The sequence below is a fragment of the Danio rerio genome, chromosome 25, assembly GCF_052040795.2.
Source record: "Danio rerio strain M-AB ecotype USA chromosome 25, GRCz13ab, whole genome shotgun sequence".
NCBI classification, from domain to species: domain Eukaryota; kingdom Metazoa; phylum Chordata; class Actinopteri; order Cypriniformes; family Danionidae; genus Danio; species Danio rerio.
In genome coordinates, this window is record NC_141045.1 from 35,433,488 (window position 1) to 35,450,726 (window position 17,239).

General features: G+C 33.7%; 1 protein-coding gene across 26 annotated transcripts in view; it reads right to left on the reverse strand.

Annotated features, from left to right (window-relative positions):
• The window catches only part of tpm1 (tropomyosin 1 (alpha)), a 54,396-nt gene continuing 37,157 nt past the window's right edge, over window positions 1-17,239 (reverse strand). For 10 of the 26 annotated variants that reach the window (XR_015525581.1, XR_015525582.1, XM_087310534.1 and 7 more), the window contains 3 exons: window positions 15,752-15,814; window positions 15,064-15,133; window positions 7-830 (listed from right to left, as the gene is read on the reverse strand). Coding sequence is in view for 24 of the 26 variants with exons in the window: in XM_087310534.1 (XP_087166660.1) it covers window positions 748-830; window positions 15,064-15,133; window positions 15,752-15,814 (216 nt within the window). In the remaining 2 variants the exon portion in view is untranslated. 26 annotated transcript variants of the gene reach the window in all.

The following is a 17,239-nucleotide window of genomic DNA, read 5'->3' on the forward strand; positions in this document are numbered from 1 at the left end:
TTTGGAAAACGTCAAACGGAGTGGCTTTATTTATTTATTTCAGCTTTGTACATTTTTTTTGTATGACATACACTTAATACATCTACATTTAAAATGACTAAAATCAACGAGGCACAAACCCAAATATGATCTCATCATATTGGTTTTCTTTCTGAAGTTCAAAACGCAAACATTTTGAACCACGTGGTTTTCGGCGTAAGCAAAAATAATGTTGCCTGACATCTTGTAGCAAAACAGAAGGAAAACCAAAAAAATAAATAAAAAGAAGAGCATTTAAGTCCCTTTAGGGCTGAATATTGGCACAAATAATGATATCCAAATTTGAAAAAAAGTGTATATAATTCATAATAAATCTCTAAATCTACACACTGCTAGACTTCTGCCTTCACAGTAGCACCAGTAATACACAGGACAACCTCATCCCATGTACACTATAAAACAAAAAGAGCTAAATTTCGATTCAACTTGGCTTCAGACTCGAGCGTGTCCACTAGAACCGTTATGTGCATATATATATTTATATTCAATTAAGTGCAATCGCTGCTAACTTTGTGCACGACCAGAATAAAACGAACACGTACCATAGTATTACATAAAAAAACACAAATAAAATACAAAGGAACTAAAGCTTTCGTAACAAATGGCACATGTTATTCAATCTGATAACTGTCAGGACGAAAAAAGAAAAATAATAACGGTTACAAAATGCAGACATCATCATCATCATCATCATCATGTGAGCAGGATTCACATGTTATTCAGCTCCAATAGAGTCTGTTCCAACATCTGGTTCATATCGAGGTTTTCTTCTTTAGCGTGTGAGAGTTTCTCTGTTAGAACATCAAGTGAGAGACATGTTAATACAAGTGCAAAGCATGTAGGGAACAAAACATGCAGTGGTTTCCTTCAGCATGTGCAATAATAGACACTGGGGTGTGCGATATTTATGATAATATTGAAAACTGTTGACATTATCAAGCGTCACTCACTTGCAAAAACTAACATAAGTGCATCTTAAAGGGTCAGTTCACCCAAAAATGATAAATTGTGGCTGTTTTTGATAGTTTAGTAAGATCACACTAGCAAACGTGGAATTTTCCCAAATATTAGCATATGTGTGTGCGAATACAAATATGATATTGACTTCCAAAAACAAACAAAAGTGCATCTCTAAGGGTCAGTTCACTCAAAAATTAAAAATGGTCACCATTGACATCCATAGTAGCAGCAAAAAATATTATGGCTGTGTTTTTTGTCTGTTGAACCCAAAGGAAGATATACTAAAGGAAAAAAACTAAGGACACCAGCCCTCCAGGATTGAGTTTGGGCACCTCTGCTCAAAAGTTTCATTCATAAAGAGAGTCCATTGCCTTATTTCTAAATGAATCAGTCGTTCTGAACGAATCATTTAAATGGCTCGGTAATTGCGAAACGGACTAGTCACAATTAATAAAAGTCTAATCGTCATTAAATGAAAACCCTCAATATCGCACACCCCCATTCCTCACACTCAATTCATGCTTACTTTTAAATGTCTTCGCAGAGATACATTATATGTACACATACCGATATACATGTGTTCATATATAAATATATATATATAAACAGACACAGTTAAAGAGTGCTGACTCTTTCAGAAAGCAAGGCATTACATGACATCCTGATTATAGTTTTAGCCATCCATTAGCTAAATGCTGCCTTCAAGTCAATCTGAGACGGGTTTACAAGTTGAATTCAAAGTTTCGCTTGCAATTAAATATGCGTTGGTCAATTTCTCTTTTGGAAAGGGAATCGAATTTTATACATATGGCAGTAAAGTACAATTTGTCATGTCAAAATATAAGTGGGGCACATTGTTTTTATATTACAACAAACCAAAAATAAATAATTTCTTTAATATAATAAATTAGATTTTTTTTCATTTGTATTTGGTGCTTATTAATATCCTTAAAATTCGTAAAACTGCTGTTTAACATTCAGAAAAAAATCATGATTATTTTATATATAACTTATGACGCCTGCAATTTTAAGTAAAAGGCTCAAAGTTTAAATTAAATTCTGAGTTTATTGGCCATATAAGACATGTTTGGTACAATTTATTGCAATTTTTAGACCAGTGCAACCCCAATTTTCCTGTTTTGTGCCATGTTTAAACAGCAAATCCATTTGGGCCACTTTGTGGACTCATGGGTGTGCCAGTCTAAAAAGGAGGTGTGCCAAGGCATTTTGCTATTTTGAGGAACTGAAATAGACCACGCCATTAACCAACTAAAAGCTGCTCTAAAGTCGAGTGCAGAGCGCATTAGTTATGCACCTATGCGGTCCAAAAGCTTACACGTTGCTGAATACATACAGGATGTACAGCAATGCACAACTATCTTTACAAATAAAAGAAATTAGGGGATTAAAATGTAACAGACGTTATTATTTTCTACATAAATGCAAAAACACTGCCTTCAGTGGAGTGAGTACAACACTGTTTTATTATCCACAAAAGTAAAGGAGTAAAAAGTAAAGAGGCTAAATGGAGGAGGCTCATTCTTTATCCTTACAGAATGTGAAACACATGGTCTGTTTAACTGTTTTCTCGCTAGTAAAGAGTTCAGTTTTTACACTTACAAAGTCTGCAATGTAAATAGCAAATGTGCCATGGGCCGATGCAACCGACTCTTAAAGGGAATGTGAGATGAGACTCTGTATGTTATGCTCAAAACATTCCCATAACTCATTAAGAGAATAAGCACAACCCTGTTAGATCATGTGCCGAGGCGCAGACTGTATTTTCAGTCCTTAAAATAGCAAAACTGGATCTGGACATGTCTTTAATACTTTTGCGCCATGTGCTAAATGTCAAACTTTAATATTTACAATTTGAGCTGAGATTTGCGTCACAATTATCTTTTTTTTTAATGTTGTGGAAAACTAAAATAGTATGCAAAACCTCAGATCATTCAATTCTAAGTGTGCCTCACACAGGTGAGTGGGCTTGATAAACCACCTGTAGAAAACATTATTTCTCTCTCTGGCATCGATACTTGCAGCAGTTTTTGCATAAGATACTTTTTTTATAGTCATTTCATATCTATAAAAAACAGCACATTTATGAAGTGAGCTTTACACATGTGAGTGGGGTTGCCAAACCACCTGTAGAAACACTCTTCTCTCTATATGCCCCACTTAAACTTTTTATTCTAGCAAACTAACAGTTCCTTTGTATAACTAGCACTTCTTGTGTGTATTGCCTCTTCTTGCTGAATCCCTAAATGCCTCATTATAAGTCGAAATTTGAGAACAAACACATCTGCTAAATGACTAAATATAAAATGTTCAATTCCAGATTTCTGAATGGTGGTGCATTTAGAGGTATCAATAGTGCACAAAACATGACGTACCAATCGTAATTGTGAAAAATGTAAATCCTAAACACGATCTTGCATGACATGAAGGCAGCAAAAGTGTAACCGTTACAGAAACCCGTTCTTTGAACTTTCAGCCACATCAGCATTCATTTTAGACACCATTTGGTGACGAGCAACAAAAGTCCAGACTAGTTTAATCCTCATTCAAGGCCATTCTGAGCTCGTTGGAGAGCAGGCGGTTTTTCTCTAGTTGCTGGTAGAGTCGGTCTACAGCAGCGCCAATGCAGCGGTTAAGACAAGACAAAAGAGAGAAACAGAGGAAGAAGAGCATGAGGAAAGAGGAGACGAGGACGGGTTAGTTCACACACATTCAAACCAACCTTGAGGAAGAGATTGTGAAGGAGAAGACTGGAGGAGTTTGAAGGAAAAATCACGAGTCCAATAATAAGAGAAGCACATTTAAAACCTCATTTAACCCAACTGTTTAGGTGTGTTCAGAAAGAGATGCACAAATGCTGAATTAATGAACGTTTTAATTTAAAAAAGCAATAAGAAAATGCTGCTTAAAAGAATTCAGCTTTCAAATGGTATTTACTTATTTTTTTAAATGATTAAAAGTATTCATGCTTGGTGTTCGGGTCATTTTATACCGAGGTATGCAAGTGTCAAAAAGACTTTTATAATTTTACATACACTCACTTTACATAAAAAAACACTGATCTGACTTTATATAAAATTATTATTTATATCCCTTAAGTATATTTTGCTTTTCCCATATTTCACCACCTTTTGGGATGCATTTTATTGATCAGTATTATTGTAATGATGTTTATTTATCTGCACACTTCTGATTATTAATAGCAACCTGTACATATTTTCATATATTGTAAATCTGTTCATAGCTAATCCAACCTGTATATAATGTTGACAGTACATCCATCTGTAAATATCACCATAGTTTTTCTATAATTGCACTTTATAACTTATACCTGTATCCTGCACTTGCTGCTATTGCACTACTGGTTAGACCTAAACTGCATTTCGTTGCATTGTACTTGTACATGTGTAATGACAATAAAGTTGAACCTAATCTAAATAATAAAAAATAATATTAACTCTGCAGCATAAAGCAAGTTCATGGCAGTAAAATAAATGTATTTGGTTGATCAGGCTCATGCTGGCCTGTCACCTAAATTAAATCAAAGAAATTTCACAGAGTGTTATTTGAAACAATGTCAAAACAATGACCTACTTAACAAATAATCTACATTGATAATTCTTAAATGTAAAGTTAAAGGTACCTTTTAATTGCTTTCCAGGACCTGTTCCTTTGGTTATAAAACAACTTCTTTATCCCAAAAAAATGTTATGGGATAAAATCCAAAATGCTAATTCACTCTGCCCTCCATGCATCTCAAAGCTGGTGTCGGGCTGGTACTTAATTACTTTAAATGGGGTTAATTCTGCTAACTCTCACGTTTTCATAATATCCGATGTATTAAATTGGATACCTCATCAATTAAGAAAAAAAAAAGGATTTTGCATAATACATTGATGAGGAGAGTATCTGAGAGTTATTTTTGTAATAAAACGGCAGTAAATGCAGTAACGCATAATAACTTTCCTGGTAACATTTATGACTAGCACTTTTTGACAGTTCTGAGCTCTCACACCAACTGTAAACAGCAGATTAAAAGCTTAGCGTCCACTTTCAGAAACATGATTAACCCAAAGTCAGCAAGCCAGTTTCTACTAGTGACAAATAAATTATATATGCTTAAACCTCTTCAGAATTATATATATATATATATATATATATATATATATATATATATATATATATATATATATATATATATATATATATATATATATATATAAATAAATAAACATGAAATAAATGTACAAATGCATCACTGAGGCAGTACCCTTTTTAAATGAACCCATTTGTACGTAAAGGAGTGTGTATATTAACATAGTAATCCTTTTGAAGTACATACAAGTACTTTAAAAAAAGAATTAAAAAATGTACTTTTTGAAAGGGTACCATCCCAGTGATAGTTTTTGTATCTACATATATGCATTTTACTGTTCATATTAATAAGATTTTTCATTTAAAATTATAATCAAGCCATCATTTTTAATTTTGGTTAATTCACTTTGTGAATAAACTGTTCAAATGAGCAATATTGCCTTGGCAACTGGTTGAAAAGAATTGTTTTCAGAAAACATCATGACCCTGTACTGCGACATTAGCAATTGTTTTAAAATACTATTATATTACATTCTTATTCTAAACCGGATTTATTTTTCTTAATGAATATGTAGCTTACATATTATATTAAAATGTGTTATTTTACTAATATCAGTGTGCAAAACATTCTCATTCTTAACAAAGTCTCCACTGTAAAAAAAAAAAAAAAAAATTCTGAGCTCCACACAATTCCTTCATACTTTCCCAACAGAAATCGATTAAACTAACTTAATTAAGTTTTACAAATTTAAGTGGATTGTACATAAAAAAATTAAGTTGTCCCCCCCAAAAACATTAAGAATTGTGTTGTTTCAAATCCTTTTAAATAAGTAATTTAAATAAACAGCAAGTCATATTTTGACAGGTGAATGAAAAGCGATTAGTTGAAAAAGTGAGTAAACTCATTACCTTCAAATTATTTCATAAAACTCTTTAGTTTACTAAACAATGGTGCAGTATGTAAAGTTTGACACCCAGTGGTTGACCTAGGTATTGCACCCCTGGTTCAAAACACAGGCAAGAATAGGTTGCCGACATCAACAAAGGCTGATTTTAAAAGTTCTAACTAAAAGCAAAGACAGACGGAAAACTATTTCCCATATTAAAATGAGTTTTTGTCCTAACCAACACCTGAAATGTATGTTTTGGAAAAGGCTTATTTCTAAAACTGACAATGATCACCTCAGGTACACCTCACATGCTTTATTCAGTGTTAAATGCTATTAATGCGAGTTTAAATGGCATGTTAAATGACGTTTATTGCCATACTAAAAGCTGCAGGAGACAGTTTTGCTAAAATAAACCGTTTGAATTGGATCTTCAGAACTGTGACTCAGTGCAGGCCAACACATATAAGTGATTAAGCATCTACATTTAATAATGTTAAAGAAGTTTGATATGTATTAATTACATTATAAACCTTACCATTTCGTTGGAGTGCAGTACGTGCACTATTCTGTGCTTCTGAATGGCTGTATTTAACTTTGTCATGTTTTGTCTGGTGCAAACAGTCAAATTGCTTATCACTGCAAATCTCATCGTATAGCGTGTTAGGACACAGGGTAACAATTTAACCTGCTCACCAAATGTTAACGTTCATAATACTTATATTATTTGCGAATTAATAACCACCTCATGTGGAACTCTGAATCTGCATCTCATTTCAGAGTCAGCTACTGTCCACCAGAGGTCGTATTTCAGTCGTGGACACATGCTTTGAGAGCCTTTATGACTGAATAAATCACACCAAGGCAACCCGAGATGCTGAAATATAACTGGCTAAACTGGCATTGTGTAGGTTAAAGGGACCAAAAACAGAAACCAAAACAGACGTTCCAGCACATAACGCACATTTTCAAAGCAGAATATCTGACTTCAGCATTGTTTTTCAGATAAACAAGAACATTCACTTAGCCTCTTTCTTAAACATCTGCAAACATTTGATGGTATTTTTATGCTTTAGAAGAGTCAAAAACTTACATACAGCACCTTTAATGTTTTAAAGTTACAACATAAATACTTAATTTTTTTATTTTACAAAAATCAACTAGTCATTTTTTAAAGGCAATAGGTTTACTTTTACGGCCAGTAATCACTTTTTGCAGTGTGGGATGTGTCACATTCACTAATACTGCAGTATGAGCACCAACAGATAGTAGAGCGGTTTCATTGACAGCCCTTAAAACAGAGAAGACCATCATGTACTTCCTTGATTAAAAGCCTCAGGAATTTGAATAGTAGGAAAGCATGAATTTGCCTAATATGAAAATGCAGGGAAACCGACGTGCAGACACGCTCTTCACATGAAAACCCATCAGCTTAATTAAACACTAGACGAACGAGAGCTCAATAAAACAAAACCACAACCATAGAGGAAGAAAAAACAGAGGACTTCCAGTGCTTCGGACTTTATTAGAGCCACGGCAATAAAAGCACACCGAAAAAAATGAAGAGAAACAAACGACGACAAAAAAAAGGACAAGGTTTACAGAGTTTTACATACAGGAGAGAAAATGAAAGCTGTACAAGAGGAGATGATAAAAACACTTAGATGAAGAGAAATGAGAGAGAGAGAGAGAGGGATGAGAGAATAGGAAAGGCTGGAAAGAGCAGAGTGATGATCGATCAGCCGGCGGGACGCGTCTGTGATGAACAGTTTATCTGCGCAGGGAAGAGCAAGAAAAAGTGGTGATGGACGGGTCAGAGGGAAAACCAGACAACACATCAAAATAGGGAAGAAACCACGACACACGGGAGCTGCGGTGATCCAAAATGGACGCTGGTTAATTATTATTAAGAGTTCATTTGTAAAGTGCCCCTGTTGTTTTATTTTAAGGCTGCCTGTTTTGTTTTCGTCTCCTGTAATGAGTTTATATCCATCCAAAACATTAATTAAATAAGTAAAGTTAACTAAACACTTCCTGTCCGATAACTGAAATAAAGCACATTTAAAGGAGGCTTTCTATAATACAAAAGGTTTCTTTATTGCACCAAATTAATTTGAAAGGATCATTAAACATTATAGGATTGAAGCCATCCTTATTATTTTAAAAATGATGAGATTATTCTGCTATTAATAATAACAACAATAATGAATTCTCATTTCTCTCTGTTTATAGACTATAAGAGACTAAATATGAGACTACAAGACAACTGAACAGAATTTACAAATATGATCCATTAAAAATAAGAGGCTGTGAACTTTTTTATTATACTTATTTCTCCAAATCCCCACCAAAAACTGAATTTTAGCCCTTATAATAATAATAATGTGTAAAAGTTTACACCCTCTTTTTTTATTGCCTTGTATTTCCTTTAGGAGCATTAAAGAATGTTTTCTCTGTAATATTCTCCATTATTTGCAGATTTTCCATATCTGGGATATAATTATTCAATCATTCATTCATTTTCCTTTTTTTCTGAGTCTCTGATTTAATAGAGGTCGTCACAGCGGAATGAACCGCCAACTATTCCAGCCTGTTTTACGCAGTGGATGCCCTTCCAGCCGCAACCCATTACTGGGAAAATACCTGTGATATTACAGATAAATAGTGTTTTATACTTTCGAACTGGATGATTGTTGGTTATTTGCCTTATTTGGGTTAAAGATTGATAAATTTAATTTAAAGACATTTGATTTAAATTATTTGGTTTAAAGATATTTAATAAGTCAATACAATCAAATTAGGACTGCCTTTCAGAATCCACATCAAATATTTCCACATTTCCCAAAATGCAAAAAAAGAGGGACAATTTATTCTCAAACAATTGTGTGTGAATATTTACATCCCCTATTATTTTTAATCCCCCATGTTTCCTTCTGGAGCGCAAGTAAATGTTTGCAATATTAAGATTTAAACAACAGTATTTAAAAACATTCTCTTATATCTACAGATTTTACATAACAGCGACACAGCAGATATTAATATATTATTGTTTTAAACTTACAAACTGGATGATTATTTCTAATTGCCATTTCCTTTTCTTAAAAAGACCTAGAATTATATATTCCACAGCTAAAAATAACTGATTACTAAGCTGAAAATAACTTTAACTAAAATAACATTTTACACCCCTCTTCAAATCATCATGAGCAAAAGTTTACAGACCCCATATATATATATATATATATATATATATATATATATATATATATATATATATATATATATATATATATATATATATATATATATAAATTAATTAATTTATTCTTTTTTATGCATTATTCTTCCTTCTGGACAATCATTGAGTGTTTTTACTATTAAAAGTTGTCTTGGTTTTTGTTGTTGTTGTTTTTTGCTCTTATTGTAAACTTGCTCATTTATTATTATTATTATTTTTAAAGAATTTCTTTTAATTTTATTTTTAACTTATTTTTTTTTTTCTTTCAGAGGATATGTTTGTTTCTAATTCATACATTTAATTTATTTTATTTTTAGGGGATAGTGGGAAAATAAGAAAAATAAGACAAACTTCCCCCCCTATGTTGTATTGTTTACTTTGTATTGTCTTGTTAAACACCAATAAAAAATAATAAATAAATAAAATTTGTCTTGGCATTTAATTTCCAATTTAATTCTTATTCTTAAATGTTTTTATAACCATGTGAGAATGCATATTTTTCTAAAAACTTTTGAAAAAGATGATTACTGGCAATTTTTATTAAGATATTATTATAGATGTTGCTTCTGAAAGATTACTACACCCCCCCCCCCACCACCCCCGATATATTTCACAGACAACAAAAATATTTTACCCATCAATCATAATGTAAATTTAATTATTTATAAAACATTTTAATAAATCATGTTTGCTTCAAAAGAATGAATAAATCATTTAGCAACTAGGAGGATTATATATAATTTTTCATGCATTTCAAAAAATAAATAAAAATCAATTTCAAAATTCTCTTGCATCAATGTTCATACACAATTGTAAGAGATCTTTGTATATTCGTGCTGGACACCAAATCTTCCTTTTTGGAAGACAGCAACTTTGTCTATCTGATCTCTGAAACTTAAAATAAGCACAGCAGGGGCACCTTAGTCTCCATCTAAGCACTATGTACCTGTTGTTTTTCTGCTCATTGGCCATTGAGGGGAGCCACACAACCACACGGCTGACTTACCAAACAGCACACAGCCCTACAGAACTACTACATAGTGTCACGACATCTAACATGATGTCGACAGATGAGCTCACAAAGCATCTCTACACTGCGGGCTTGGGCCTTCTTCTGAACAGAAGAAGACCTTGTTAGTAGATCAATTTACATTAGAGGGAAGAAAATCACACACGAAGGAAAAAACGCTTCCCACTGGAAAACCGCGGTGCATTTCTGAACATGCTTTAGGGTTAAAACTATGGTCGAATAGGACCGGGGTGGGTGATATGGAGAATCATTTTGTATTACTGGTTTTACAAATCACCATCTTAAATAACTATTATTAGATAACTTTTTAAATAAAAAAGTATTATAACATGAGAGAGATCAGATTTAAAGGTCTCGTGAAGTGCTTTGAAATGTGCTTTTTTTATTTGATGTTTGATCAAAAAAAGAGAGGGTGGGATATCTATTAGCTCCACCCCTTTAAAACAACAGCCAATAGTGTTTTGTTTTTATTAGTGCATCAAATGAAAAGCATATTGAAAGGGGTGGGGCTTGACTAGAAAGCAATTGATTGGCCAGAAGATGTGATGAGAAACTGAATTATATTGAAAAAAAAATGTGTTGATCCATTTAGGCAAAGTGACAAACTGCTAGATTTGGATGCTTATATCAGGTTTATATCCTCCAAACGCTTTTGGGAGCACACTAGATATTGTTAAAACCATCATGCTGATACTAACATCTAAAAAATACTTTAATTTCACAGGACCTTTAGGACCGGCAACAAACAACGTCAGGAAATTATATATATACTTGTAGCATTCTGCATGTGCTAAATTGTGTTCAAGACTAAACACCACCTTTCAAAAGTTTGTCGTTAAAACTTTGTTTATTACTACTTATTATTATTATTATTAATAAACAATAATATTATTATTATTATCCCCCCCCAGAAGTCTCGACTACTCACCATGATTGCTTTTGTTTCATTAACAATACAGTAAAACATTAATTTTGTGAATTATATTTAACCTAAATAAAACCTCTTCCATTTAAATACATGTTAAAATGGGATATATTTCTGTGATTTAAAGTTGAATGTGTTAAAATGTTCCCATTCTAATATAGACTGTAAATATATTTTATAAATATACTATAGAAGATATTTTAGCAAGCTTCATGGCTGCACCTATTCCATCCAAAAACACTTTAAAAATATTGTAAGATATAATTAATGCAATATAATGTTATTTATATTTATATAGCGCATTTACTATGTATGGCCATACACCCAAAGTGCTTCACAGTCATGAGGGGGGTCTCTCAACACCACCACCAGTGTGTAGCATCCGCTTGGATGATGCGACGGCAGCCACAGGACAACAGTCACAGAAACAGTGAAAGGGTCAATTTGGTGGATGGTTATGATTGGGAGGCCCTGATGGGTAAGGGACGATGGAGGGTATTTGGCCAGGACACTGGGGTTAGAAGTGCCATGGGATTTTTAATGACCACAGAAAGTGAGGACCTCAGCTTGACGCCTCATGCAAAAGATGGCGCCCACAGACAGTATAGTGTCCCCTTCACTATACTGGGGCATTAGGACTCAGACCTCCTGGCCTCACTAACACAATTTCCGACAGCAACCTGTTGAAAGGTACTGACCAGGTTCAGCCCTGCTCAGCTAAAATGAGTAACCGGTCTTGGGCTGCAGGGTGACATGGCTGTGTAATTTAACTTAGTGTAATTGTGACTATAAAAAAACTGGTTTCTATTTGAACATATTGCAAAAAGTAACTTATTCCTGTGATTTAAAGCAGAATTGTTTGCATATTCCATGTCATATGATGCCTCAGAAATCATTAAAGCATAATCTGTTGCTCAAGAAGCATTGAGTGTTATATTTCAGAATGGTTTTCCTTTCAAAAACAAGTTTCTTCATGTTTTGTTGACAAATAAAGTGCTAATTCTTGGCTGATTTAAGTAAATAAAATGTACAATTGTCATTTTTTAAACAAAATTGTAAATTAATAAAATATGTAATATTAGTGTATAAAAACAACTAAATTTTATTTTCAGTGAAATACACCTAAATATTTCTGAAATATTTGGTATTTGTTACTCTATTTTAGAATTTATAATTCAAGATTTATTATAAATACTTTATAAATTAACTAAATAAATAAATTAACTTGAAAAAATAAATTTTCAAGCCATATCTCCCAGCCCTAGTACTGACCAGCAACATTTACTTATTAAGCTAGCGGTTAAGATTGTTAAAACAATAGTTATAAATTAAAACCACAAAACTCCTATACACGGACTCCACAAGTCACGCGTCTTGTGGAGCTCCAGAGATAGCAGTGTGTTAAACAGAAGGAAGAGTCGCGAACTGTAGACGGGGTGAGAAGGGGGTTATGGGTAACGGGAAGGCACAGGCAGAGACCGCAGATGAATTACATTGAAGTCATGTCATTGAGAGCGTGGTCCAGCTCCTCGCTGATGGCTTTGTACTTGAGTTTCTGGGAATATAACTCATCTATGGGGGATTCGGCATGAGTTTGATGGAGGGGGAAACGGAGGAACGGGTGAAGGAAGGATTTAAAGGAAACAGATGCAGGAGGGAAGCATCCAGTCCGGCGGCAGGACAGACCGCAGAGATGGAGAGAGTGGAGGGAAAACAGAAAATCAAAGTTAAAAAGAATGAAAAGGAAATGAAACAAAGCAAATGAATGGATATCTCAAACAGATCAACTAATAATTCAGTCATCGTGAGGATGAAAAATAAAATATTTACGTAGAACGTTTTTATGTAAAAAATTAGATCAGTCATTACATTTCACATTTGTTCCACATGCGTTCCAAAACAGTGCATCTCAAATTTTCAAAACGTATGTGGAACATCGTTTTGGAATGCAGTTTTGGAACACATGTAGAACATAATTTTGGAATGCACAGCTTTGAAACAATGTATGTGGAGCATCTATTTTAAACTGTGTTCTACATGTGATCCACATTTACGCAAGTAGTAGAAAGTACCATTTCGGAACGCAATGGATGTGGAACGCATCATTTTGGAATGCAAGTGATTTACCATTTTGACACGCATAAAAAGAAAACATTTGGAACATAAAAAGAACACAGTTTTGGAATGCCTGTAGAACACCATTTTGCAATGCACAGTTTTGGAACGCATGTACAACACAGTTTTGAAATTCAGTTTTTTTTTTATGCAGATGGAACATAATTTTGGAACGCACAGCTTTGGAACGCATGTAGAACAGTTTTGGAACGCACAGTTTTAGGAAGCAATGTGTGGAACATTGTTTTGGAATGCATGCTAAAACAATGTTCCATATGTTTTGCAAAACTGTGCAATTTAAAACTGTTCTACATGCGTTCCAAAACAGAGTTCCAAAATGGTGTTCTATATGCACATATAACGCACACTTTTGGAACGCATGTGGAACACTGTATTGGAATGCACCATTTTGGAACGCATGTGGAATACCTTTTGCAGGTCGGCATGTGGAACATCATTTTGGAACGCACGTGGAACACCATTTAACACAATTTTGAACGCATGTCGAAGACCATTTTGGAATGCACAGAACATGGAATTGTTTTGGAACACTTTATTGAGTTGCATGGAAATATTCCAAAACCACATGCTTAATGCATGTTGCAAATATCTGTTCTCCATAATTTGGAACCGTTTTAAATGAACCATTTTGGAACATTTTCATGTGGAAGTGATAATTTCCACATAAAGTGTTCCAAAGCAATGGGTCTCACATTAGTTTCAAATAGGTTACATGATTAATACATCTGAAGTTTATGTGACTCGTGTTTTTCCTGTTTGACAGTGGAAAAGAAATTTGAATGACAAAGAGGGCATTTACATCACACCCGTTCTAATAAAAAAATTATTTAACTCTTCATTTATATTTATTCATATGGAGGCCTGAAAACATAGAAAAAGGGTTTCAAAGTATAAACATTTAAAAAAAAAACTCGTCTAACCTAAGACAACATTATACTGTTATAAAAATATAATAAAGTAAAAATAAAAACTACATATTGAGCTATATTATATACACCATCTACTAGCTAAACAATTAAGTATAATTATTCAAAATACAAATATAATTGTTTATTGTTAAACTTAATTGTAAAGCATTTGTATTATTTTTAAGTTTACCTTTAAATGACTAAAAATAAAACACTTTAGTTGAATGGTTTTAGTTACATTACATTAACCCTGTTACTGAGTTCAGTAGCTTCAGTTGCCATTGTGAAAAATGTACTCTGGTATTTATATATTTTTAATTTTTTGATAAAATATCTTCATGTTCCACAAAAGAAAAAGAATTCAAAAAAGGTTTAAAACGAAATACAGGCAATATATATATATATATATCTATCTTTTTTTTATCTTATAATGAACAGTCTTTGTTGAGGTACTTCTAAGGCTTCTAATGTAGCGTTATCATCATTACAGCGCAAACACGTCGGTGCAGTTATGAAAATGATCTTGCGCTTGTTGAACATGAGAAGACTATTGAACAGCAGCTCATAAAATCCAAATCAGGCTTAAACACTGCGTGTAACTCTACTAAACAAAGTGAAGTCTGTGTGTGGATCTGACAAGCGCTGAACTGAACAGATAAGGAGAAACAGAGAAGGGCAGGAGGTTTGAGGAACAGTATGACGGTAGAGAAATGAACGGCTGAAAGCTGTATGACCTCAAGCTTAAGCAGATTTCTGCCTGAAGACTCTGAGAACGGGCTGAGATGTTCAATGTGTGACTGAATTACTAAACGAATGAAAATTCGTACCTTCAAGATCATCGATGGTCTTCTCAAGCTTGGCGACGGACCTTTCAGCGAACTCAGCGCGAGTCTCAGCCTGCAGATACAAATTAAATAATGACCGCTCTGAATGGCAATTAAATGCATTGAATCAAATGTTTTTATACTGCGATTAAGGCTGTTGGGTTAATTAAATGTTTTAGTCTAATTATTTTCACAATATAGCAACTAATTATTCCAAATTAACTTCATATTAATGCATTTTTAACCATGTAATTTCCCCCAAAACTAAATTTGCAAGTCATTATACTGTTAAATGTGAAAAGCATAGACAGTACAAAAAGTAGGGTTTTTTTTATTCAGCAATTTCTTACAAACTTTTAGACTTCCTGACACCATTATTTTTATTTTAAATTTACAGTAAATTGCTTAGAAATAGAAATATTTACAGACTAAATTATTTAATTCTGCTGAAAACAGTTTGTGTGCCTACATTCTTTAAAATGCTTATATTTAATAAAATAAAAAAAATAAATAAATAAATAAAAAATGTTATAGGCTTGTTTTTACATAAAGAAAAGGTTTCTGCATAGACCTCAGGCTAAAGAGCATGCATTAATAAAATTTTAAAACATTAACATACAACAGCTCTAACTGTGATTTATCCAGCTGAATCAATCTGAAACGTCTTTTACGGTGCTGGAGGTGTGCTTACCTCCTTCAGTTTGTCAGTGAGCACCTTGATCTCCTCCTCATACTTGTCTTCTTTCTGTGAGTACTGTAAACATCACAAGACGAACAGACATTAGTACAAACCAGGAACACTCAACATTAGCTCTTCACTCAGTATCGCACCCTGCCTTTCAGTTACTGCACAGAAATCGGATTATTTTGGCTTATTATTTTGACCTGCTTAAAAGATCAGGCAGAATCTGGATATTTTAATACTGATCTCTGACTAATTTGGTTTTGGAAAACAAGATCAGATTAAAATATCCGGACAAACGGATCTGAGATGCAAGATGACCAAATGCATAGTAAATGAAACTTACCTTTTCACATGCGCTGTAAGATTTACATATGTGTTACACGATCAACAATATCAGTGCTGAACTTTAAAGCAGATATTTAAGTTTCTTAATTCTGTGGCGAAAGGCATAACTGGCGATTTACGTTTATTTTGCATCAATAAAGCATTTTAGTATTTAAAAAGTGGCCTGCATCATAACACTTTAATACTAGTGTAAATTATGTGAAATTGCAGACACTACCTTAAATTATATAATAATAAATATATCAATCAATAAGAATATTGGCCTATAATATAATGCCTATTATCGTACACACTGAAATTACACTAAAGCTGGCCTGTTACCTCAAATTGTATCTAAAAGCAGGCCCGGATTGGCTAATTGGGAGGACCGGGAGAATTCGCGGTGGGCCGGTCCGTTTTTTTGGCCACGATGGCCGGTGTCCCTAGCTCCAGACTCTGTTGCTCTCAGCAGTCGCACTTTTATCATTTATTTATTTATTTGACCACAGCCTCACTCTTTTTATTCATTATTTGGCCGCAGATCCGATTTTTTTAAAATCTATTTTCTCGCAGCCTTGTGAGCAAGATGCAGCCTGCAGGTTAATGATGATGTAACTCAGATGAGTCACTAAACTGGGAAAAGCTGTTGTGGCTAAGTGGTCAGCACGTTGCGTTACAATACCGCCGACCCGGGTTCGAACCCGGGTTTATTTTTTTTCATTTTTATTGTTAAGACGTATAATACTGTTAGGGTTGTTGAACATTTGAAGTTCTAAAGCAGCTGTTTTCTTGAAAAAGACGTGATAAGGTCATTTCTAAATCAGTTTCTAATGGCACTATTTCAATATAGTCAGTCATAAACTGAGGTGGGCCGGTCTGAGGCTTGAAACTCCAGGGGCTGAAAAGGAGTCCCACTCCGGCCCCGTTTTAAAGTATTGGCATCTTAAAAGCGCATTAGTATTCTGAAAACGGAAACTATCCTGGAGTGTTGTCCAATCATCAATAACAAAATCCAGCAAACAGAGTAAACCATGTACGAAAATGAACCCCTGGAATTACTTTCTCCACTGTGTTACAAAACGACATTTTCTAACTAATGGCATCACAGACCATTTGGTCAAAACTCCATTATATCTACCGCAGTAAAGAATTGAAAAATCAGTAAGACAT